Source organism: Myotis myotis, unplaced genomic scaffold, assembly GCF_014108235.1.
Source record: "Myotis myotis isolate mMyoMyo1 unplaced genomic scaffold, mMyoMyo1.p scaffold_m19_p_4, whole genome shotgun sequence".
NCBI classification, from domain to species: Eukaryota; Metazoa; Chordata; class Mammalia; order Chiroptera; family Vespertilionidae; genus Myotis; species Myotis myotis.
The window spans coordinates 19,649,557-19,673,598 of NW_023416346.1; the positions used below are offsets into that span (position 1 = coordinate 19,649,557).

Below are 24,042 nucleotides of genomic sequence, written 5' to 3' on the forward strand. Positions count from 1 at the left end.
AAGAGACATGCACATTTATAACTATCCATTTGTAAGGGTGCCTCCCTCTCTCTACCAGGAAGAGAAGGATGACTAAATCAGGAGAAACTCTATTAATAGAGAAGGCAAGGACTTCATCTGTATAACAACCTTATCCTTATTTACCCTGGTAAGCTTTGTCTGGTAACCTTCTATGCTTCCCACACCCCAACATCTTTTTTTGTCTTTAGCTGTGGATGGTATTTAAGGTGGTGACTTGAGCCATTTAGGTGTGTTATGGCAACTCAGCTTTCTTGAGTCTCATGTATATAAGAGGTATCCATATGATTACATTTCAGTTTGTTTTTCTTCTGTTAACGTTTTATTACAAGGGGTATTTCAGCCAAAGTTATATTTTTCTACCTTACAATACAGGCACACACACACTACTTCTAATATGATGGATATAGCAAATAAGGTGTCCTAACCATATATCTACAGCACCTCATCTCTCCTTGGAATTCTTTGATCTGTTGGATCTCTATACTTTTCTACTACAATATCTCAGGGTGAATGAGTGGAGAAGACAGGGAGAATATGCATACCAGTTGCAGCCCCAAGATCAACTACAGTAATAGTGATCATAGTCTCACTGTAGGCTGTGGGAATAGCACTGGGTGTTAGATCAGTGGGGTCAGACCAGACCTGAATTTAGCAACCTTGGTTTGAGTTCTAGCTAGGAAAGAATTCAGACCCAAGACTCCATAAGAGAACATCTATATATATATATAAGCCTAAGTGACCATTCTACCTTTCAACCATTCAACCAGTAGCTATGATGTGCAATGACCACCAGGGGGAGACGCTCCAACTGGTAGGTTAGGTTGCTGCTGGGGCCTTGTCAGCCCCGAATCTGGTTCACCCACACCCCAGACCCATAGAGGAGGGAGGAGGGAGCCCGATTCCTCACAGAATTGGCCATGGGTTGGCTTGCTGCTGGGGTCCTGTCGGCCCCGAATCTGGTTCACCCACACCAGATTCTCTTTCAATATGCAGGAATGTGTGTACTGGGCCATTAGTCCTATATAATAAAAGCCTAATATGCAAATTGTCCCATCGACCGGAAGTTCAACTGGGAGTTCAACCAATTGCTATTATGTGTGCTGACCACCAGGAGGTAGTGCAGAACATGGCGGGTGTCAGCAATGTGCTGCAACCTCTCGCCAGCTACCTGGTGGGGGGAGGGGTTGATGGGGATGGAGGTGCATTGAGAATGTGGGGTATCCACCGAGCTTACTCTCACTTCCCCTGCTAATCTCCCCCAGGACGGCAGGGCTCACATGCCGGGGAAGCCCCCATGCTCAGGTGCCGAGCACCCGAGAGGAGCTCGCTCGCCCCACACCTGCATGGCATCTTCCAGGTGAGCCAGACCGTGGCTGCCAGGACCGCAGGGGCCAGACTGCAAGGCCGGCCTGGAGAGAGCGCACTGCCCACCCGGCTTCCATGTGGCACTGCTGGGTGGCCCAGAGACCCACGCTGCGCCCCGGCCCTCGGCGTCCAGCCACACTTGCCACATCTCCACGTGGGGACTCAGGCGCCATAACTCAGACAGATCCATGGGGGCCTGGGGGCTCAGGTGTTGCCCAGGGCCCAGTGGTCAGCATGGACCTGCACTTCCACACAAGACACTCTCGCTTCAATCACCAGCCAGGCCTAGGGATTGCACCCATGCATTAATTTTGTGCACCAGGCCTCTAGTTTATTTATAAAATCACAGAGGTGGAAGAAGTAATTAGCAGAAGAATAGGCTGAGGAAATAAGTTATAGAGGCAAAGGAAGGTCCCTTGGAGCATGGGAGTGAGGAAGGTAATGGTAACATGCCTGGAGGGTGGGAGGGGGAAGGGAAGGGGAAAGGCTTGGGCATGCTCCCTCGAGGGAGAATGCACTGGGTCCTCTGTCCTAAGGGTTTCAAGGGTGGAGATTATAGCCAGGGAAGACCGCAATAGAATATTCAGCAGTTTTCTAGGTGTGTCTTTCCAGGGTCTAGGTCTCCACTGATTGATTAGTGGGCTCAAGGGCAGGGAGTCATTATCCAAAGCAGCTCGACCTGAGGTCAGCCATGGCGTAGCTGGTCTGGTTTTATTGCTCTTCTGGGCTTAGAGCTAAAATAAAATTAAGGCATAAATGTTACTCTAGGGAGGAAAGGTCCGGGGATCCAAACCAGGACCAGTAATATGCTAGAGGAGGAAAGGTCACCCTGGGGGTGAGGTTCCACTCTACAATTGTCCATTGCAGGGCAACCAGGGCTTTCCACACTGGTGACCTTCTGTACCTGGCTCATCATCCTTGCTCTGCTCATGTCTGTCTGTCTACCACAGTCTGTTCACTGAACTCTTGCTTCTCAGTTTCCCAGCAAGAAGATAGAACCACAGGGACAATTGGGAATGCTCTTGCCAATGTAAGAAACTTCCAAATCTGTAGAGAACTTTTATAAATTTATTTGAGCCAAACTGACAATTGCTGGGAAGCAAAATCTCAATGAGTTGAGAAAAATGCTCCGGGGAATGGCAGTTTTGCAGTTTTTTCCTATATGTTACAATCAGAGGAGGAGGTGTAAGAATGGATACATGAAATCCATTAGTACTAGAGTGGAGAAGCAGGAAAAAGCAAAGCAGGAAAATTTCTGAGATTGAAGGAAGAGTAAAATAAAGAAATAAATCCTTTTTTTTACATTGGTGGGTATAAGATGGTTAACAATTAACATTAAAGCACTAGAGATGGTATTTGGGCAACAAGATAACCATGAGGGGTTCTATGGTCTGGTGGGAAGTTTTGCCCTGAGTGGTCTGGAAAACAAAACAAAACAAACAAACAAACAACAAAAAAGAGGATTACTCTGAAAATTCAAAGGTATGTTATGGTAGCTGCAAAAAGATAACAGACAGGCTCAGTTTAAAGTAGAGATTAACCTTTGTCAAGGAAGCTACTGGCTTAGGACATGACTACCCACTATGACTCCTATTTAGCTAGGAAGTTTTAATTTCAGACTACTGAAATTAAACTAGGAAGTTTTAATTTCAGTAACTATGTGGTTACTTTAGGTGTTTGAGTAAAGCCTGCCATGCAGTCCCTCCCTGAGCTTCTAAGATATAGTATGTGGCCCCGTTTTTGTCCAGACTTCCAAACCTGCTTAGAGAAGTGGATCTGTTTGGTGCAAAGGGTGAACCATGGGGGGTCATAAAAATGTGCCACTCAGTTGTCATGTTTTAGGGAGAATAATAGAGCAATGGCTCCAGTCGTTGCCCTTCTGGATCCACCACTACTGCCAAGGTCTTATTGCCCATGGGTTTCACCTAGCCAGTGACTGACCATGGTAGAGATATTAAGGCAGGCCCATTGTGAAAGAACATGGAGCTTTGGACGGAAGTCTCTCCATTGACCTGGCCAAATCACTCTTGGATTTGCCCTGTAATCTAAGTCTCTTACAATACTTTTTACCCTCCTTCAAGCCTCTTTCTTTCTCTCTTTCTTTTCAAAGGTGTAAGACCTGAAATACAACTTGAAGGTTTTCCTCACCTCCTGCTCCCTCCCCAAATTATCCTTTTGCATACCTCGTTTTGGGATTTGGTTCTCAACACCTGACCATTACAGCAGGGAAGATTGTAAATATAGGAACATGAACAACCTCAGGGGCCGCTATTAAAACAACAGGTGCTGAAGTAAGAGTATAAAGACTATATCTTCCCATATTTTTTTTAACTTTATTTTTATTGTTGACACTATTACAGACGTCTCCATTTTGCCCTCTTTTGCCCACCTCCACCCAGCCCCCTCCCTCCCTTCCTTCTAGCCATCACTACACTGTTGTCTGTGCCTCTGGGTTATGCATATATTTTCTTTAGTTTCACCTCCACTCCCCGCTTGACAGCTATTAGTCTGTTCCATGTATCCATGCTTTTGTTCTAATTTTGTTCATCAGTTTATTTTGTTCATTAGTTTCCATATATAAGTGAGATCATATGATATTTGTCTTTCTCTGACTGGCTTATTTCATATAACAGAATAATCTCCAGGTCCATCCATGCTGTTACAAAAGGTACAATTTTCTTCATTTTGATGGCCACATAATATTCCATTGTGAAAAGGTACCATGGCTTCTTTGTTGTTGTTGTTATCAACACACTTGCTTTTATTATTCTTAAAAAAACAGCATGTGTTAAACTTTATACGTCAGACATTGTTTCATGTGCTTTACAAAGTTTATTTCATTCAATCTTCACAATAACCCTTAGATGAAGTTGTTTGTCATCTCATTTTTAAATTAAGACATGAAAACACAGGCAGGTTAAAAACATGTCCAAGTTTGCACTTGATAAAGCTGGCACTTCAACCCCAGACAGTCTGACTTTTGAACCCATCCTTATAACCGCTCTGCTGCATCACTACCATTATGGAGTGGATTTTCCTTATGCTGTATGGGCATTAGTTAACCAGTAACAACTAAATAACATTAGTTAACCAACTGGCATTCGTTAACCAATAATAATAATCAAATAACATTACCTAATGAATTTCTGTATGTAAATGTCTTGGCATCTTAATAACAGTTGAAGTCACGCTGTGTCTTGGTGGATGGAAAACACACACCCTCACATTTCAATGCTGTGCTATTTACATCTCTTTTGTTTTTTTTTTTAAAAAAAATTTAATATAGTTTATTGATTTTTACAGAAAGTAAGGGAGAGGGATAGAAAGTCAGAAACACTGATGAGAGAGAAACATCAATCAGCTGCCTCTTGCACTCTCCCCACTGGGGATGTGCTGGCAACCAAGGTACATGCCCTTGACCGGAATCGAACCTGAGACCCTTCAATCCCCAGGCAGACGCTCTATCCACTGAGCCAAACCAGTTAGGTGCTTTTGTTTTTATTGCAACTTTCTATTTCACTCTTCAATTTCAGACATAAGTCTGTCATTGTATTCCCTCCTCTAAAACCTGAAAACAAACTTCTATAACTCTCGCTTGATGCTCTGAGTGTTCTGCTTTGTAATATTATTGCTATGTTTATATACATCAAGTTTTCTAAATTTATACTAAGATCTTGGGAGACAAGACCACGTGTTCTACATTCTTGTAGCTGCAGAGCATATACGACAGGGCTTCAGCTACTCAATAAATAATCAGTGAAAATGACACGGTTATTAATCCTCTTCACATTTTCTGCTTTAAAGGTGATATGGTTTAAGAAATCTGGAAGGAAACCAAGGTTACTAGAATGTGGGAACCACAGCTTTTTTTATCTACTCGTTCTATGAGGCCAGCATTATCCTAATTCCAAAACCAGATAAAGACACTACAAAAAATGAAAATTATAGGCCAATAAACTTGATGAAAATAGATGTAAAAATTCTCAAAAAAATATTAGCAAATCAGATCCAGAAATACATTAAAAAAATCATACACCATAACCAAAAGGAATTTATTCCAGGGATGCAAGGCTGGTACAATATTCACAAATCAATAAATGTGATACATCACATATACACAATGAAGGATACAAATCATGGAAAAAGTGTTTGATAAAATCCAACACCTATTTCTGATAAAAACTCTCAGCAAAGTGAGAATAGAGGGATCACACTACAGCATAATAAAATCCATATATGATAAACACACAGCCAACATCATATTCAGTGGGCAAAAACTAAAAGTACTTCCCTTAAGAACAGGAACAAGACAGGGATGTCCACTTTTGCCACTCTTATTCAACAACTACTGAAAGTCCTAGTCACAGTGGTCAGACAAGAAGAAATAAAAAGCATTCAAATTGAAAAGGAGGAACTAAAACTGTCATAATTTGCAGATGACATGATATTGTACATAGAAAACCCTAGACTCCATGAAAAAGCTACTAGATCTATGTTCCCATATTTTGGAGGGGCAGTATTGGAATATATATAGCAATGGTGCTCCAAGCATGGTCCATAGACACCTAGGGTTCTCCATGAAACTTTCAGGGGGTCTGTGAGGTAAATACTTCTTTTCACTGTGTTGACATTTATACAGATGGTGTAAAATTAATGGTGGGAAAACTGCTGTTGCCTCAGCACAAATCAAGGAAATTGTATAAGTGATCATTGCATATTTCACTGCCATGCACTCTAATCAGTTAAAACAAATAACTAGTTTCATTTAAAAAAAATTCTTTATTAAACAGTAAAGATTATTAATTTAATTCATTATTCATCCTGGAATACATGTGTTTTTAATATGCTATGTGACATAATGGCAAGTACACATAAAGCACTTCTGAAAGCACATATGAAGTCAGATTATAGTTTTGAGGACGAAGATTTGTGCCATTTTTGAATAATTTATGTAGTCCCATTTGCTTTTGTTTCCCTTGCCTGAGGTGACAGATTAAAAAACATATTACTATAGTTAAAACCAAGTAGACCTCATTACTAGGTGTACCAGTTAATAATGCAGATTTTAATTTCAAGAGAAACATCAGAAGTGTTTTATTCAAAGTAATGTCCATCGCTAGATACACATTTCCCACATCTTTCAGGTAATTTGTGGATACTGTTCCAATAGAACTTTTCTTTTTTTGAGGCAAACCATTCAGAGACCCAATTTTACACTTCTTCATACATTTTAAAGTGCTGCATAGAAAGTGTGTGTGCCATCAATCAGAACAAGTGGTAATTTGAAGGAGCAAGGTGTGGTGAATATGGCAGGTGGGTTAATACTTCCCAGGCAAGATCTTTTAACGTTTCTTTAACTGGTTTTGAAGTGTGTGATGGTGCATTATCATGAAGAAAAATAACTTTGCTGTATCTTCTGGCCCATTCTGGTCGTTTTACGATCAAAGGGTAGTTCAAATTGACCAGACATTCTTTGTCTTTCACATCGAAATAATCACTTTTTTTGCTGTTTCTTCCTTCCTTCCTTCCTCCCTCTCTCCCTCCCTCCCTCCCTCCCTCCCTCCCTCCTCTCTCTCTCTCTCTCTCTCTCTCTCTCTCTCTCTCTCTTCCTTTCTTTCTTCTTTCTTTTGAAATTATCACTTTTAAAGCATTTAAACCAGCATTCACAAGTATCTTGAGATGGAGCATGTTCACCATAAGCTTCTCAAAGTATACGATAACTTTCAGCAGCACTTTTCTTCAAAATAAAATAATGAATTAAAACTTCCCACAAATGCTCTTTTGGCACCAAATTCAAAATTTTTAAGCGTAAAAATATCTATGCTGTTAACACCTTCAGAAAATTTGACATATGAAGTTTTGAAGCTTGTTGTCAATACAACAAAATAGCATACATATCAAATCGCATATATATATCAATATATATGTTACTCCATTAATTGAAAAAATCCGCATTACTAACAAGTACACCTAGTACATGTCACCCTATGAATGTTGACAATGGAAGGGACTTCCTTGCCTGTAGTATATCAGTTCTGGACTGAAAAGCCTGGGAAGGAATATAATTTTCTTTTTTGCATAAATCCGAAAATAGCTAGTGTGTGGAGTTCCTTCTTGACCGCAGCAGATAAACTGAGCTGATAGTGTTAATTCACATTCAGGAAATTATCTGAATCTTCATTTGTGTAGATTTACAATCTACATGCAATAGTAACTAAATCAAATAGCTTTTCAGTTTCACATGTATACATAGGCTTTCCCCACTCTTTTCAGCATCCATTAGTTAGTTACTGAACTTTGTAAACTGGCATTGAAACATTGCAATACTGTTTTGTTGTATCAATTTTATAAACTTACAGTGCAATATGTATTATTTTTCAGAGACAAACCAAAGGTTAATTTCTCAAGGTTCTTGCTGACTGCTTTAGCAGCCTTTGGAGGATCTTTTATATACATTTGTAATAGATGAAAAATAAAACATTGCAAACCTTTTTTTTTTATGTTTAAACCATGTACCAAGTTTTTGGTCCAAATCATGTAAAATAAGTTAAACTTAAATTGCATTCTATTAACCAATATGAGTGTGTTTCTGTAAGCACAGTTATGTTGAAATAAAGTATTAAAAAGACAAACGTATTACTTAGAGTGGTAACAGAAATTTTACTGCCTATGTTTTCTTCTAAAAGTTTTATGGTTTCAGGTCTTACATTTAAGTGTTTAAATTATTTTGAGTTTATTTTTATATATAGTGTAAAAGTGATCCTATTTCATTTTTAGCATGTGTCTGTCCAGTTTTACCAACACAATTTATTAAATAGACTGCTTTAACCCATTGTGTATTCTTGCCTTCTTTGTCATAGATTAATTATGTAGTCATTAGTTTATTTCTAGATTCTGTAATCTATTCCATTGACATATTTTCTTATTTTTTATGTCATTACTCTGCAGTTTTGATTACTATACCCTGATAGTATAATTTGATATCAGTGTCATACCTCCAACTTGGGGGTGGGGGTGGTTGCTGTTGTTAAGATTGCTTTGGCAATTTGGGTTCTTTTGTAATCCCGTATACATTTTAGAATTATGTTTCTGTGAAATATTCAGATTATTCTGTTCAAAATGCCATTGGTATTTTGATAGAGATTTTATTGAATCTGGAAATTGCTTTGGGCAATGTGAACATTGTAACAATGTTAATTTTTCCCATCCATGAGCACAGAGTGTCCTTCTATTTATGTGTACCTTCTTCAATGTCTTATAGTTTTCTGAATATAAGTCTTTTACCTCCTTGGATAATTTATTCCTAGGTATTTTATTCTTTTGATGCAATTGGAAATGGGATTTTCTTAATTTCGCTTTCTGGTAGTTTGTTATCCTACATAATAAAAGGGTAATATGCAAATTGACCCTAATGGCAGAATGACCAGGAAGGACTGGTCACTATGACATGCACTGACCATGAGGGGGCAAATGCTCAATGAAGGAGCTGCCCCCTGGTGGTCACTGCACTCCCACAGTGGGAGCTCTGGTCACCCACAAGCTGGGCTGATGGCTACAAGTGCGGCGGCGGTGGCAGGAGCCTCTCCTGCCTTCTCCAGCCTTCTCGGCAGCACTAAGGATGTCTGATTGATGTCTTAGGCCCACTACCCATGGGGAGTGGGCCTAAGCCAGCAGGTGGACATCCCCTGAGGGCTCCCAGGCTGCCAGAGTGCGCAGGCCGGGCTGAGGAACCCCAACCCTCATGCACAAATTTGTGTGCACTGGGCCTCTAGTTGGTGTATAAAAATGCAACTGTCGGCCTGAACCAATATGCTCAATTAATATTTGACAAAGGAGGCAAGAACATACAGTGGAGCCAAGATAGTCTCTTCAATAAATGGTGTTGGGAAAATTGGACAGATATATGCAAGAAAATGAAACTAGACCACCAACTTACACCATACACAAAAATAAACTCAAAATGGATAAAGGACTTAAATGTACGACAGGAAACCATAAAAATTCTAGAAGAATCCAAAGGCAACAAAATCTCAGACATATGCCGAAGCAATTTCTTCACTGATACAGCTCCTAGGGCACTTGAAACTAAAGAAAAAATGAACAAATGGGACTACATCAAAATAAAAAGCTTCTGCACAGCAAAAGAAACCATCAACAAAACAACGAGAAAACCCACTGTGTGGGAAAACATATTTGCCAATGTCATATCTGATAAGGGCCTAATCTCCAGAATTTATAGGGAACTCATACAACTTAACAAAAGGAAGATAAACAATCCAATCAAAAAATGGACAAAGGACCTAAATAGACACCTTTCAAAAGAGGACATTCAGAAAGCCAAGAGACATATGAAAACATGCTCAAAGTCACTAATCATCCCAGAGATGCAAATCAAAACAACAATGAGGTACCATCTCACACCTGTCAGACTGGCTATCATCAACAAATCAACAAACGACAAGTGCTGGAGAGGATGTGGAGAAAAAGGAACACTTGTGCACTGCTGGTGGGAATGCAGAGTGGTGCAGCCACTATGGAAGACAGTGTGGAGTTTCCTTAAAAAACTGAAAATGGAACTCCCATTTGACCCTGTGATCCCACTTCTAGGAATATATCCCAAGAAACCAGAAACACCAATCAGAAAGGATATATGCACCCCTATGTTCATAGCAGCACAATTCACCATAGCTAAGATGTGGAAACAGCCTAAGTGCCCATCAGTAGATGAATGGATTAGAAAACTGTGGTACATCTACATGATGGAATACTATGCTGCTCTAAAAAGGAAGGAACTCTTACCATTTGCAACATCATGGATGGAACTGGAGAGCATTATGCTAAGTGAAATAAGCCAGTCAATGAAGGAAAAATACCACATGATCTCACTCATTCATGGATAATAGAGACCATTATAAACTTTTGAACAATAATAGATACAGAGGCAGAGCTGCCTCAAACAGATTGTCAAACTGCAGCGGGAAGGCCGGGGAGGGTTGGGGGGCAGGAGGTAGGGGGGTAAGAGATCAACTAAAGGACTTGTATGAATGCATATAAGCATAACCAATGGACATAAGACACTGGGGGATAGGGGAGGCTAGGGGACTGTCTAGGGCGGGGGGATAAAATGGACACATATGTAATACCCTTTGTAATACTTTAAGCAATAAATTAAAAAAATAAATAAATAAATTTAAAAAAATGCAACTGATAGCTGAATATTAATTTTGTAGTGTGTTACTTTAATGAATTCATTTATTTGTCTAATTGTTTTTTGGTGGATTATTTAGGGTTCTCCATATATATATACTATCATGTCACCTGCAAATAATGAGTTTTACTTCTTCTTTTCCAATTTGGATGCATTTTATTTCTTTTTCTTTTTTCTTATCTGATTGCTGTGGCTAGAACTTCCAATAGTATGTTAAATAAAAGTAGTGAAAGGGGACATCCTTGTCTTGTTTCTGATCTTAAAGAAAAAGCTTTCAGTTTGAGCAACCCCTCTCTATAAACACCAGTGGCCATGCCTTGCTAAGTGAGGTAATACCACTCATGCAATATATTATTTATGGAATTGTGTTCTTTTTCTTTTTGTATGTTATCACTCTGTTGGGAGAAGGCTTTTGTGCACAAGGGCAGAGAAAGAACTGCACAGAGCATTTTAAACAATTGTCTGTGGCCATTGCATCCCTGGAATGTTGTTCTTCCTCATCTATGTGGTGGGAATGGCCTGGCTAAGAGTGATTGGTTTCTCTGGGGTGCTGTGTTTAAGTTCTATAGAATATAGTCAATTTGTTAAGTTATCAAAGTCATCCAGACCAACAGGACAGTCAGTATGGAGCAGATCAGCATTGTAGTATATCATTCCTTTAAGTGCTTTCCCAGGAAAAATATGTGGTTGTGTCCTAGAACATCTGCTATACAAATCAGTTCTACATGACCTATCACCTTTTCGTTGTGGCATGTGTGGGAGCTGGTGCCACTGTCATCTCCCTGGTCTACTTCCTCATGAGACTGTATTCTAACAGGGCTTTCTTAAAGGATGAAAGGAAATTGCAGGTTTACTAGGATATCAAAGCAAAGGAAGAACAGGAACTGCAAGATATCCAGTCGTAGTAAAAAAACAACTCAATTTTTACACAAATGTTTGCCAGAGAGCTTCAGCCAACAAATATACAACTCTGACAGACAGCTGCCCTGCAGTACTGATGTGTATCCCACCAAACAAACTAATGTAGAAGTACAAACACTTCATTGTCCCAAGCTGCTGGGAGGTAAATCTTTTTCTTTAGCACAGACATTGAAAGTTTCATGTAAGCCATTTTAAAAGGCAACACTTTGAAATAATGATTATTCATCCTTTTGAAATTTGTGGCATGTTGGCATTTATTGCTAGAACAGTGTTACCAACACAGGCAATGGGAATATGGCATATTCCTTGATAGGAATCTGTGATGTACTAGCATCATGGAATGTGACCATAAATTCACGTGTGCCATCTATCCTCAAATAAATATATTTAAAAAGAGAATAAAATGAAATTGGTGTGAAGTTCCATTTCTGACAGCTGACATTTATTATACTGTGGCTCATCAAAGATAATCTGATACTTACAATTAACCTTTTTAAAAAATTAGCTGAGTGTCCCCCCCTACTTTTCTGATCCAACCAGAAATCTTTTTTTTTTTTTCAATAATGCTAAAATGAGCCCCTATAATCGTGCTACACATACCATTGAAAAAGCTGGATTCCGACTCATTGACAAGTTTTCCAAAATCAATTTTACTTCATTTTAATAAAATGACTTACTTGTCATCATTTTTTTTAAAAAAATAAATGTCAGCTCTGCATTAATGAGAATTTGCTTTAAATTTCTAAGAATTTATATTATAATGAAACCCCAAAAGCCTTCATAGAATCAACAAAATGAAAATAAAATCTACTGAATGGTAGAACATATTCACCAATGCTACATCTGATGAGGAGTAAATATCCAAAATTTATAAAGAATTCAGACAACTTAGCACCAGAAAAAAAAAAAACAATCCAATTTAAAAGTAGGCAGAAATCTACATAGAACTTCTCCAAGGAAGACATACAGATGACCAATAGACATTTGAAAATTCCTCAACTTCACTAATCACCAGAGAAATGCAAATTAATATCACAATTAGATACTTCATTGGTTATCATCAATAAATCAACAAATAACAAGTGTGGGTAAGGATATGGAGAAAAGGGAACACTAATGCACTATTGGTAGGGATGCAAATTGGTGCAGCCTCTATGGAAAACAGTATGGTGGTTTCTCAAAAAATTAAAAATGGAACTGCCTTGTGTCCCAGTGATTCCATTTCTGGAAATATATCTGAAGAAACTGAAAACACCAATTCAAAAGAATATATGTACCCCTATGTTCATTGCAGTATTATTTACAATAGTGAAGCTATGAAAGCAACCCAAGTGCCCAGCAGTAGATGATTGAGTTATATATATATATATATATATATATATATATATATATATATATATATATTTTTTTTTTTTTTACTCGGGTATAAAAAAATTAATTCTGACCATCATGCAACAACATGAGTGGATCTAGAGAAGGTATTATTCTACGTGAAATAAGTTAGACAGAAAAAGACAAATGCATATGATTTCACTTATATGTTGAATCTAAAGAACAATATAGGACAGGGGCAGGCTAGAAGAGGTCTTTGGGGGGAAAAGGAGGACATATGTAATACTTTCAACAATAAAGATTAAAACATAAAGAAAAAAACAATATAAATGAATAAACAAAACAGAAACAGACTCATAAATGCAGAGAAGAGACTGACAGCTGCCAGAGGAGAAGGGGTTGAGGGGCTGGGTGAAAAAGGTGAAGGGATTAACTAGTGTTAATGGGTAGATACAGAACAGTCACAGAGATATAGATTATAGCATTGGAATACAGTCAATAATACTGTAATAACTATGAAAGAATGAGGCCAGGTGGGTACTTGAAGCATTGGGGGGAACCACTCTATAAAGTACACAATTTTCTAAGCCCTTTGTTGGACATCAGAAAATAACACAGAATAATATTGAATTAAATGGTAATTGAAAAAAATTTTTAAAAAGTGCTAACATCAGGAGGAGTGGGGCGCCCCTCCCTCTACCGGTCCTGACCGCTCCTTTCACCACTGCTCAGCTCTTTCCCCCTCCTGACAACTTCCCCCTCCTCCCTCCACCCCCCACCCCACCCTCGCAAGGGAAACTGGGAAACTGGAATCACTGGCCCCTTTTGTCCGCCATATTGGATTCCAACGGTCAACGGTCAACGACGCCGTTGGTGGACTCGCAGTTCTTCGCACCTCGAGCCGTCCCATCAGCTCCCATCAACCAGGCCTTCCCCACCCATCATAAGGTGACAAGGTACCCACGTAGAGTGCCCTAGCCCTTGGCGAAGCTTAGCAGTGACCCACGGCCCCCTTAACCTCCCTGCCCTTAGCCACCGTCTGTGCCCAGTGCCCACTGCGGCTCCAGCCGCCAGCCGCCCTCTAGCCATGAGCCGGGCCAGTGCTAAAGGAGGGGCCAAGCGCCGTAAGAACAAGCGGGGTGGTGGAGGCGGGGACCACAGCGCCATAAGCAGTGGCAGGGACAGCCCAACTGCCATGCTGGGCAGCTCGCAGGACACTGCCGTTGGAGTCCCGGGTGCCACAATGGCGGCAGACCGACCCGTCCGCGTGAGCGAGCCTGTGGGCAGCGCCGCTTCCGGAGGCTACTCGGAGACTTCTTTTAACTTTGGGGACACTCGAAGAAGTCCACCCTCCGCCACTGTTGATTACTGTGTTCTGTGCAGAACCGAGCGTAAAGATTCTTCTTCTCTAGAGAGTGGGATTAAGGTTGCGAGGAAGTTGGGCCTTTTCATGGCTCCCATGGGCAGCAGTGAGCCATACCAGGCGCTGTGGGTGTGTCTGCACTGCCAGTGGACCTTAGAGAAGTTGGGGATTTATCGCGGCTCAGACCAGTCATCACCGGGCCATGACGACCCTGACCAAGGCCCTCGTAGTGAATCCCCGGAAGGGGCAAGTGGCGGGAGGCTGCCCCAACCCTCAGAGACCCCACGTTGCGTTGAGGTCTGCAAGGAGCCCAGAGCGATCTCCCCAGAGTTAGACCCCGAGTCGCAGCAGCTGCAGGACTACTGGGCAGAAGTGCGCTACCTTGTCCGCGGCATATACCGCCAGGCAGGGACCACGCTGGTGCCCGACAGAGAGTGGGTGAAGGAGCTCATAGATAGACTCTGTAAGTCAGACCCCTCCCAGCTATACCAGCGGTTGGATCAACAAGCACGAGATTACCTGCTGGAGATGAAGATCGGCCTCCTGCGACGGCTGTCAACCTCATCCGGAGTGCCATCCTGCCTGCAGAATCCTGTGCAAGCCTACCATTTCATCTCCCTGCTCCTCAAGGAGTATGGCAACTTCTGCCAGGCGGCACGCACCATCAGCACCTTCCTCACCACCCTAGAAAATAAACACTTGACTGTGTTCCAGGTGACATGGGAACTGCATAATAAACACCTGTTTGAAAATCTGGTTTTTTCAGAGATGCTTCTCCAGAGCAACTTGCCAGCACTGGTGTTGCAAATCAGGCTGGGAACTACATTGCAAGACACCTGCAGCAGGGACTTATACAGCGCCTTGCTGCAACAGTACCAGCACTTCGAGGAGGAGATGCAGAGTGTTGCCAAGGAGTGGTTGCAGTGCCAGAAGCGGGTCACTGTCTACATCAAGGAGAAGGTGAGAATGAAAGCCAAGCTAGCAAAAGAGTTAAAGCATTTGCAACAAAGGCAATTCCATGAAGAGCAGTTAACCGCTAGGAGAGTGGGCACTGGTGAGAACTTGACCAGTGCCATGAGGCATGTGCTGTCATCACCTGATCGCCGCTCACACATCCTTATTGGTAGCATCGTGGACCCTGCCACTCCCAGCAACACCCACGTCTGCCAGCTGCCACACCAAATGGGTTCATCTGCTCCTGACCGTCTCTCTGAGAGTCACCTGCCCAGCATGTCATTAGGAAGCTTGGGGTCAGGTTCTAGCTCTCCCATTCCAATCCAGCAGCAGCCCAGACTCACCCACACAGACAATGTATCTACACCAACTACTTGCAGTGATGATGATGTGGCTTCATTGTCAGCTAAACTTGCTGAAATGTATCCATCGGATGACAACAATACCGAGGTAGTGAAGAAGAGGTCTGATGCCCGGGGGGAGCCTGCCGGCTTCTTCATCAGCAGTTCGATCCTGGCTATGCCATCCTGTTACAGCCCCCACTACAAAGGGCAGGGTAGCAAGAGAGGTGGCTATAACCCAAGGCAGAAAGGCAGGGAAAAGAGTGCAAACAAAGACAGTTGCTCTGAGCACAGCTCCAACACCAGCACCAGCAGCTGCGTCTGCACTTGCACCTATGCTGGCCAGAAGGAAGGCAAGTTTTGTGACTACTGCTGTGAATTCTTCAGGCGCAACTGGCCTTCAGCTGCACAAAGAGGTAGAAATTATGAAGGCATGAGGGAAAAGCTTCGTTTCCGGCTGGCAAAGAGAAAAGAAGAGCAATCGAAGAAAACAGATCAGCTCTCTGAACAGGAGAGTGCGGCGGATCATCGCACAGTGGAGGACTTGCTGCAGTTCATAGACAGTTCAGATACCAAGCCTGTGAGCACCACACGGGCAGCCAAGAGGGCAAGACATAAACAAAAGAAGCTGGAGGAGAAAGCTTGCCTTGAAGCAGAGGCCAAGGCCCGGGAACAAGAGCACCTCCAAGAGGAGCAGAGGCAACAGGAGCAGAAACAACAGGAGGAAATGAAGGAGCAGCTTCAGAAACCCCAAGCTGTGAAAAAGAAGGAGAAACTAAGAAAAGACTTTCCCAAGTTGGACAGTGGTTCCCTAGAGCAAACTGAAGAACCAAAAACCTCTTCTCACTCACCTTCCAGACACGCAGTCCACACAGGGTCAGGGGCTCATGGGGATTCCAAGTTTGTCCTGACGAAGGAGGTCAGTGGGAAGCAGCAGGAGCCCTTCTCTTTTCTCCTAGACACAAAGCATCACCACAAGGAGGGGACTGGAAAACAAAAGCCAAAACAGGCATGGAAGGCCAGCAGCGAGCCAAGGAGGGGGCCTGCAGAGTTCTCCGGAGCCTCAGAGATCCAGCCCAGATCCCAGACCCAGAGTGAGCCAAAGGCTAAAGAGCTTGATCTCACTTCGATGTCAGAGCAGCAGAGAAAGGAGAGAAAAATCAACAGAAACAGTAACAAGAAACAGCTGGAACAGGTCAAAGCAGGGAAGGCAAGCTCAGGCCCCCCTGAGCCCTCCTGCCGTAGTAAGCAGGTGTGCCACAGCAAGCAGGTGTTGGCAGACACCCCTCAGCCCAAGGGCAAGAGCAAGAAAAACAGGAAGAAGAAGGGAGACGGAGAAGGAGATGACACCTTGTTCGAAGATGTCTTTATGCCTAAAGACATTGACCTAGAAAATGTGGAGATGGATGAGACAGAGAGGGAAGTGGAGTATTTCAAAAGATTCTGCTTGGATTCCACCAGACAGACCCGACAAAGACTGTCCATAGACTGGTCCAATTTTAGCTTGAAAAAACCACCTTTTCTGCCCCCCGAATGAGGACCACCTGGGGGACATTGGCCTGGCCCTAGGGCTTCCCAGCTCACCCAGACCATGCCAGGTGAGCCACCAGACTTGGAACATCCATGCTGAGAACTTGTTACCCAACCCATGTTATTAGCATGTAGTCTGTGAGACTTTGATCATAGCTCTATGCCGCTACTTCTTCCAGCACCTCAGCCTTGAAAACCTGGGCCTTGGCCAGAGACTTTTCATCATTAAATGGCTCTGTCACCTCTGTATCTTGCCCTGTCATGTCACATGTCCTTGCCCGGCATCTCCATCACTCAGTTCCCAACCCACCCAAGGTGAGCAGGTCAGGGAAGGTGTTCTTTATTATCCACAATATTCAGAGTGTATACATTGCATTATTTGTGTCTGAGCCCCTGACTTGTAGGTAGCCTGTAGAATGAGAAAGTTCAAAAACAAAACCCACACAGTACTCACACCATCAAGTCTGTTAGCAAGTATAGGGCTGTATTAACACAAATGTTACTTGTTAAGTGGTGTATCCAAGGTTTAAAGTTTGGTTCTGAGTCTTGTTAGAAATAGGATAGGACCAGGTTCTGTTGTGATAGTCTGAATAGTGAGTTTACATATAGTTTTATACCAACTATCTAAAACCTAATTGCAAATAGATCAATAGTATACTTTTATAGACTTGAATAATTAATTTAAAATTAGAGTTGGTATTTATTTCAGTTTTAATCTAAATTTTAGTTTCCTAGAATAATAAAGTTTGATGTTCAGAAAAAACAAACATAAAACAACACTTGATTTTTAAAAACATGTCTTTATTGATTTTAGAGAGTAAGGAAGAGGCGAGGGATAGAGAGGGAGAAACGTCAAAGAGAAAGAAATACCAATGGTCTGCCTTCTGCAGGCCCCCTACTGGGGATCGAGCCCAAAACCTGGACATGTGCACTGACAGGGTATTGAATTGGTAACCTCTTGGTTCATGGTTCCATGCTAAACCACTGAGCATTGATTTTAAGCTATTTTCAAAAGAAACTTGCCTTCTCAATCTCAGTATTCCGGAACATTAAGTGACTATAGGTATTGGATATTGTGTTGTTCTTTATGAAATGATACATGTAACTGTTGGGGACATCAGTTTTTGTTTTTTTTTAAGGGGGATGCATAATATATAGTTGACTATGTATATTCATGCTAAGAATTATCTTGTGTTTTGGCTGTTTCCTAAATTATAAAACATATACATGTGCAGAAATATATTAAAATGAAAGGAAGATTGCCTTTATCAAGAGGCTATTAAGATTGAACAGCAAGTATGGTATTTCATCTGGATATTTTTTGATTGCTGTTGATGACACCTAAAAATACCTATTTGGATTTTGACAAGGTTTTTTTTTCTTTTTTGGAATTTTTTTTTTTTTTTTTTTTTTTGGTGGTAGTGGTGGTGGAGTTTTTTGTTTGTTTAAGCATAGTTTATTAATTTTTTAGAGAGAAAGGAAGAGAGAGGGAGACACAGAAAGAAACATATATGTGAGAATGTAACATTGATTGGTTGCCCCCTGCCAGGGATCAAGACCAAAACCCGGGCATGTTCCCTGACTGGGAATCGAACCAGCAACCCTTTGGTACACGGGACCACTCCCAACTAACTGAGCCACTGTGGCCAAGGCCTGTTTGTTTGTTTGTTCATTTGTTTTAACTGGGAGAAGCTCTCCTCTGAGTGAAACAGTTGCTACAGAAAATCTTGTTCTTTTTTTTTTCCTGTTGTATGACAGACTTAAATATTTTTTAGAGCAGTGAAGGTGCTGTTATAGTCCAGTGTTCTAGAATAGGCAATATCTAATGTTTAATTTCACTTTTCTAACTCTGTTAGCTATTACCAGAAATTTTTAAAGTTTTTTAAGTAGTCTGATATTTTTATGTAAAGAGCATTCAATTTTGCTATGAATAAATTTTTGTAACCTAACAGAGAATCAATATTCTCTGTCAGTGCCAAGGGCTTCCTGTAGTTCTATTCAATTGTTACAATAAATATTGGTAGATAAGAGTTTTAAAAAAAGTACTGCTAAAACTTCTCACTTAAAAGTCATTTTTGTATTTCAGAATTGTTCTTTTCTCAATAAGCATCCTACAGAGCTTAAACAGTATTAGCCAGATTACCTTTTTCACAGTCATCTCATGGTATATTTGAGTAATATAAAAGTTTTAGACCAGCTCTGTACTATTTTTCATGTGTGGGTGGTTCCACATCACTGCTCAGAAGAATATCCTTAATAAGACCTATGGATAAAATTCATTTTTTGGCTTTGTTAAACCAGTCAAATTTTGTTTGTTCTGTGTGCATTATAAAACAAAAATGCAGAAAAAATTACCTATACTGCTTAAAATAAGTTATATAGCATATAAAATTTGGTGATACTGATTTTAAATTTCAAAAACAAAATTATCTGTTAAGGTACTTCATATTATTGTTTGCTTTCTTCAGAAGTAAGGTAACAAAAAAAAGTTTTGTCTAAAGTTGATTTGCAAAAGCAAATACAAAAGCTTTCCATAAATATGTATTCCTCTAGTATTCTTAATTTGATATTTCTGCTACCAAAAAGAGTGCCACAGCTATCTGTTATAACTATATCCTTTTAGAGATAGTCTACTGTTTAGAAGAACTATTTTGTTTGTTTAGTGAAAATTCTATCTTTTTGTTTTTATTTCTAGAAAATAAATTTATATCCAAACAAATTGTATAATTAGGATGATGTAATACAATATATAAGGTATGAGGCAAAGTTTGACAAGTGTCTTGTTCATGTTCTGAACATTCAGAAAGAAATAACACTAGGTCTAGTGAAGCTAATAGAAAATGTAAAAGATTAGTTTTAAAACTGGTGAAAATTGTGAATTTTGTACCACTTTGGAATAAATTACCTCATAAGACTAAAACACATGTAATACCAATTAAAACTTTTCCTTTAGAATTCTTCTTTAATTATTTGGATGCAAATTGGTACTATTTAAAATTGGGTTTTTGTTTTTGATTAATGTTACAAAGATCTTAAAAATAAAAAGGAATGACCATTTGAAGAAAAAGGTGCTTATTTTTCTTGAACAGATTATACAGCTTTCAATCATGCTTATGCATTTACTTTACTTAGATTCAGGGTGAGGGGTCAAATTCAGTTGAGCTTAGGTCATATTCTCACAAGTTCACTTTGCTCAATCAGTATTCACTAGGTACTTATTATGTTCAAGGCATGGGACTAAGGCTAGAGGAGCATAAATGTGAACAAATTAAACACTGCCCCTGCCACCAAGGAGTTCACAGTCGAGTGCAGATAAGGATTAAATTTTTAGAAACCTATAACATAAGATGGGGAATAAGTGCCAAAAAATTACAGAAAATGTAGAGTTGCAAATAGATATAAATCAAATTGTTTTTTTCCACAACTGGTATGTTCTTTTGCCAAGTGAGGTTCATAGGTATCCTCCCCTACAACCTTACTGCAGAGTGGTATGTTACAATACAAGCAAAATTTAGTGTGCATTTTACTACATATACATTTTTTAACAGTAAATTCTCCAGTCATTCAGCCTATCTGTAAGCTATGCTATTTCTTTGGACACTCCACAAGCATCTTACAGGAGAGGTTCATTCACATCAGATGTTTTAATCCAGATGTGGCAAAATCTAGTGTAGAACTCAACTATGCTTTTAGTAGTATCAGGCAGTAGAATCCCATGAAAATGGGAAGAAGTTCTTAGTGAAGGGAGCCACTGCAAAAAATGTAAACTATTGGTCCTACTTTTTTCTTGTACCCTATTTATGCAAGGCAGCCAGGCCTGTAAAATATTTCTAGGCAATTCATGTAGTTGGAATATTATTTATTCCCAGTTTTAAACTCATGTCTAAAATTTGTTGTGCTGATTAGTACACCCTCTATTACAGATCTGATATGAAACATGTTGAAGGATTGTAGAGGGGAACTGGAGTGTGAGCTTCTGATCTTAGTGGTTTTCAATATAAAAACCCAGCCATAGATTGGTTTAAGGCTTCAATTGTTAACTAATTTAACTAATTAGATTTAAACTAACAAATTAGCTAATGGAGGAGATACCTAATTGATTAAATAATTATACACACAAGTATATGTCTATATATATATATATATATATATATATATATATATATAATTCTTTAAATACTATTCTAAGTATTTAAAATAATTATAGACAATATAATGAATAGTTTCTAAATAAGCAGTCTTATTCAAAAGTATCTTACTAATACTCATGTTTCATGAGCTTTTTAAAGCTGATAATCTTTTAATTTTTTTTACTGATTTCAGAGAGGATGGGAGAGGGAGAGAGAGACAGAAATATCGATGAGAGAGTCATTGATTAGCTGCCTCCTGCACGACCCACGCTGGGGACTGAGCCCGCAACATGGGCATGTGCCCTGACCAGGAATCGAACTGTGACCTACTGGTTCATAGGTCGCTGCTCAACCACTGAGCAACACCGGCTGGGCTAAAACTAATTACCTTTGATTCCTTGTAACTATACTAAGGATGCTATTAACATAAAAACATTCAAACTTGTAAAGAATTTTTGTGAGTTATTTGAGCCAAACTGTCGACAATTGCTGGGGAGCAGAATCTCAGTGAATTTGGAATAATGCTCCAGAGAATGGTAGTTTTTCACCTTGTTTTATGCATTACAATCAAAGGAAGAGACATAAGTGGGTTACATAAAAACCATTGGTGATAGGTTAGGGAGGTGGGAGAAAGCAAAGCGGGGGAAACCTCTGGGATTGGATAAAAAGTAAAATGATAGACACACACTTCTTTTACTTAGGTGAGTGCAGGATAGTTAACAGTCAATAATTAACTCAATAACAATGAGTGAATTTGTGGTCTCTGCCGAGTGGTGCTTGTGCTTTGAGGGGTCCAGAAAAAGGGAAATTACTCTGAAATTCCAATGATATGTTATTGTAAATTCAAAAAGACCATAGGCTTATTTAAGGTAAAGATTCACCTTTGTCAGGTAAGATACTGGCCTAGGATGTGATTACCCACAATAACTGCTTTTAGTTGGAGTTTTAACTCCAGACTATCCATTGTGGTTACTTTATGTCTTTGCGTTTGCAAAACCGCCATACAGGCCTTCTCTGAGCTAGTCAGGTTAGCATGTGGCCTTTTATTTGTCCACAATGCTGTCTTTTTATTAAATATACTAGAGGCCTGGTGCACAAAAATGCATACACTTGGGGGGCTCCCTCAACCTGGCCTGTGCCCTCTTGCTGTCCAGGAGCCCTCAGGGGTTGTCCGACTGACGGCTTAGGCCTGCTCCCTGCAGTTGGACATCCTTAGCACTGCTGCGGAGGCAGGGAGAGGCTCCCACCGCCGCCACTGCACTCATCAGCCATCAGCTCAGCTTATGGCTGAGCGGCACTACCCCTGTGGTAGCACACTGACCCCCAAGGAAGTAGCTCCAGTCCCACCCCCCATTGCCCCACCGCTGCTGCCGGTGGCCTTCCTCTATGGGAGGCAACCAGTGGGTCAATCAGGGGATGCTACAGCCGGTGAGCGGCCAGCCCCACCCTCCAATCGCCATCCCCTCCCTCTGCCTGCTGGCACCTGCCTTGGCTGGCCTGGTGCTGCCCACTCGCCAGCCCCGCCCCCCGCTGACAGGTCATTCCACTGTTTGGTCGATTTGCATATTAGGCTTTTATTATATAAGATTTGGAGTGACATTTCTAGCAGTTTTCAAAGCTAGGTTTCAAATGATGAAATTCATCACTGTCTTTATAACAAGTTGACCCTAAAATCATATAGTCACCCCCTTTTTACCATATTTGGCTCAAATATCTATTTTACTTCTAGGAAGCCAAATATACGATTTAAGGATAGAGATTTATCACTATGAACTTCTGATTCAACATGGTGGGTTGAGTACATGTTTTTAAATCTATACTACCTTACAGAAGCTATGAAAATTCTACTCAATAAGTATTTATAGTTCTTATATGAGCCAGTGATTGATTTAGGAAGTGAACAAAACAAAATTGAACAAATAGGCAAGATTACTTACCATCATAATGTTTCCTTTCTCATGTTTTTTCAAAAAGTAAATACCCAAGCAGTCCTTCTCCCCTGAACTCCTGACTCATACATATCTAAATGCCTGTTTGACTTCTCCAATTGATTGTATAGGCAAATATAGATTAGCATTTCCAAAGCAAGATTTAATCTTTCCCTCCCCACTCACTCAATGTGTTCCATTTGAAATATCTCCCTATTTCAATAAAAAACAATTCTATCCACTCAGTTGCTCAGGAAAAAAATCTTTGCATCATCATTGTCATATCTTCGTAAATCCTGCATCCAATCCACCAGCAAACACTACATTCTGTCTTCAAAATATACCTAGAGCCCACCATTTTTCACACCCTCTGGTACTACCCTGTTGGTACAAATCACCATCATTTCACATTTGAATTATTATATGGTCTCTTGCTTCTTCCTCCTTATCAACTATTTTCAGCACAGAAGCCAGAGAGATCCTGGTAGAAGGACAAGATGGCAGAATAAGAAGCCCCAGACCCTCTGTGGAGACACTAATTTAACAATGTGTGAACCAATTTCCTTTGTGAGAAATCCAGAAACCATTTAAGTGGTTCTTTCACCCAAGGCAAGTGAAAAACCAGCACCATCAAAGCCTGATGGACTGGCTTCTGTCTTGCCTGTTTCAGAGTGCTGATGTGATATGGCATACTCTAGATGCCTGGAGGCCCCTGGGCAGTGTACTACTGCTCCAAAGGACCTATGATATGACTGATAGAGGCTGATATAGCTAGGCAGCCTCTCTTTCAAGGGGAAAGAGAAGAGCAGAATTTGCATCCAACATGCCAGCTTTTCTGGGGGCTTTTGGTTTCTGACTCACCTGTCTTGAAGCGCTGGTGGGACCTGGCATACTCTAGATGCCTAGGCACCTCTGAGAACAATATAGAGCTGAGTGGTCTGTTGTTGTT

At 40.6% G+C, this 24,042-nt stretch overlaps 1 protein-coding gene and 1 pseudogene across 1 annotated transcript; both read left to right on the plus strand.

The window, feature by feature from the left end:
• The first annotated feature begins 1,298 nt into the window (after positions 1-1,298).
• On the plus strand, positions 1,299-11,621 carry LOC118654364 (annotated as a pseudogene).
• A 2,313-nt stretch (positions 11,622-13,934) lies between these two features.
• Positions 13,935-17,042, plus strand: LOC118654365 (protein FAM193A-like). Its single transcript, XM_036305689.1, has one exon. The coding sequence runs from the start codon at positions 13,935-13,937 to the stop codon at positions 17,040-17,042; it is 3,108 nt and encodes a 1,035-aa protein (XP_036161582.1).
• The last annotated feature ends 7,000 nt before the right edge of the window (positions 17,043-24,042 follow it).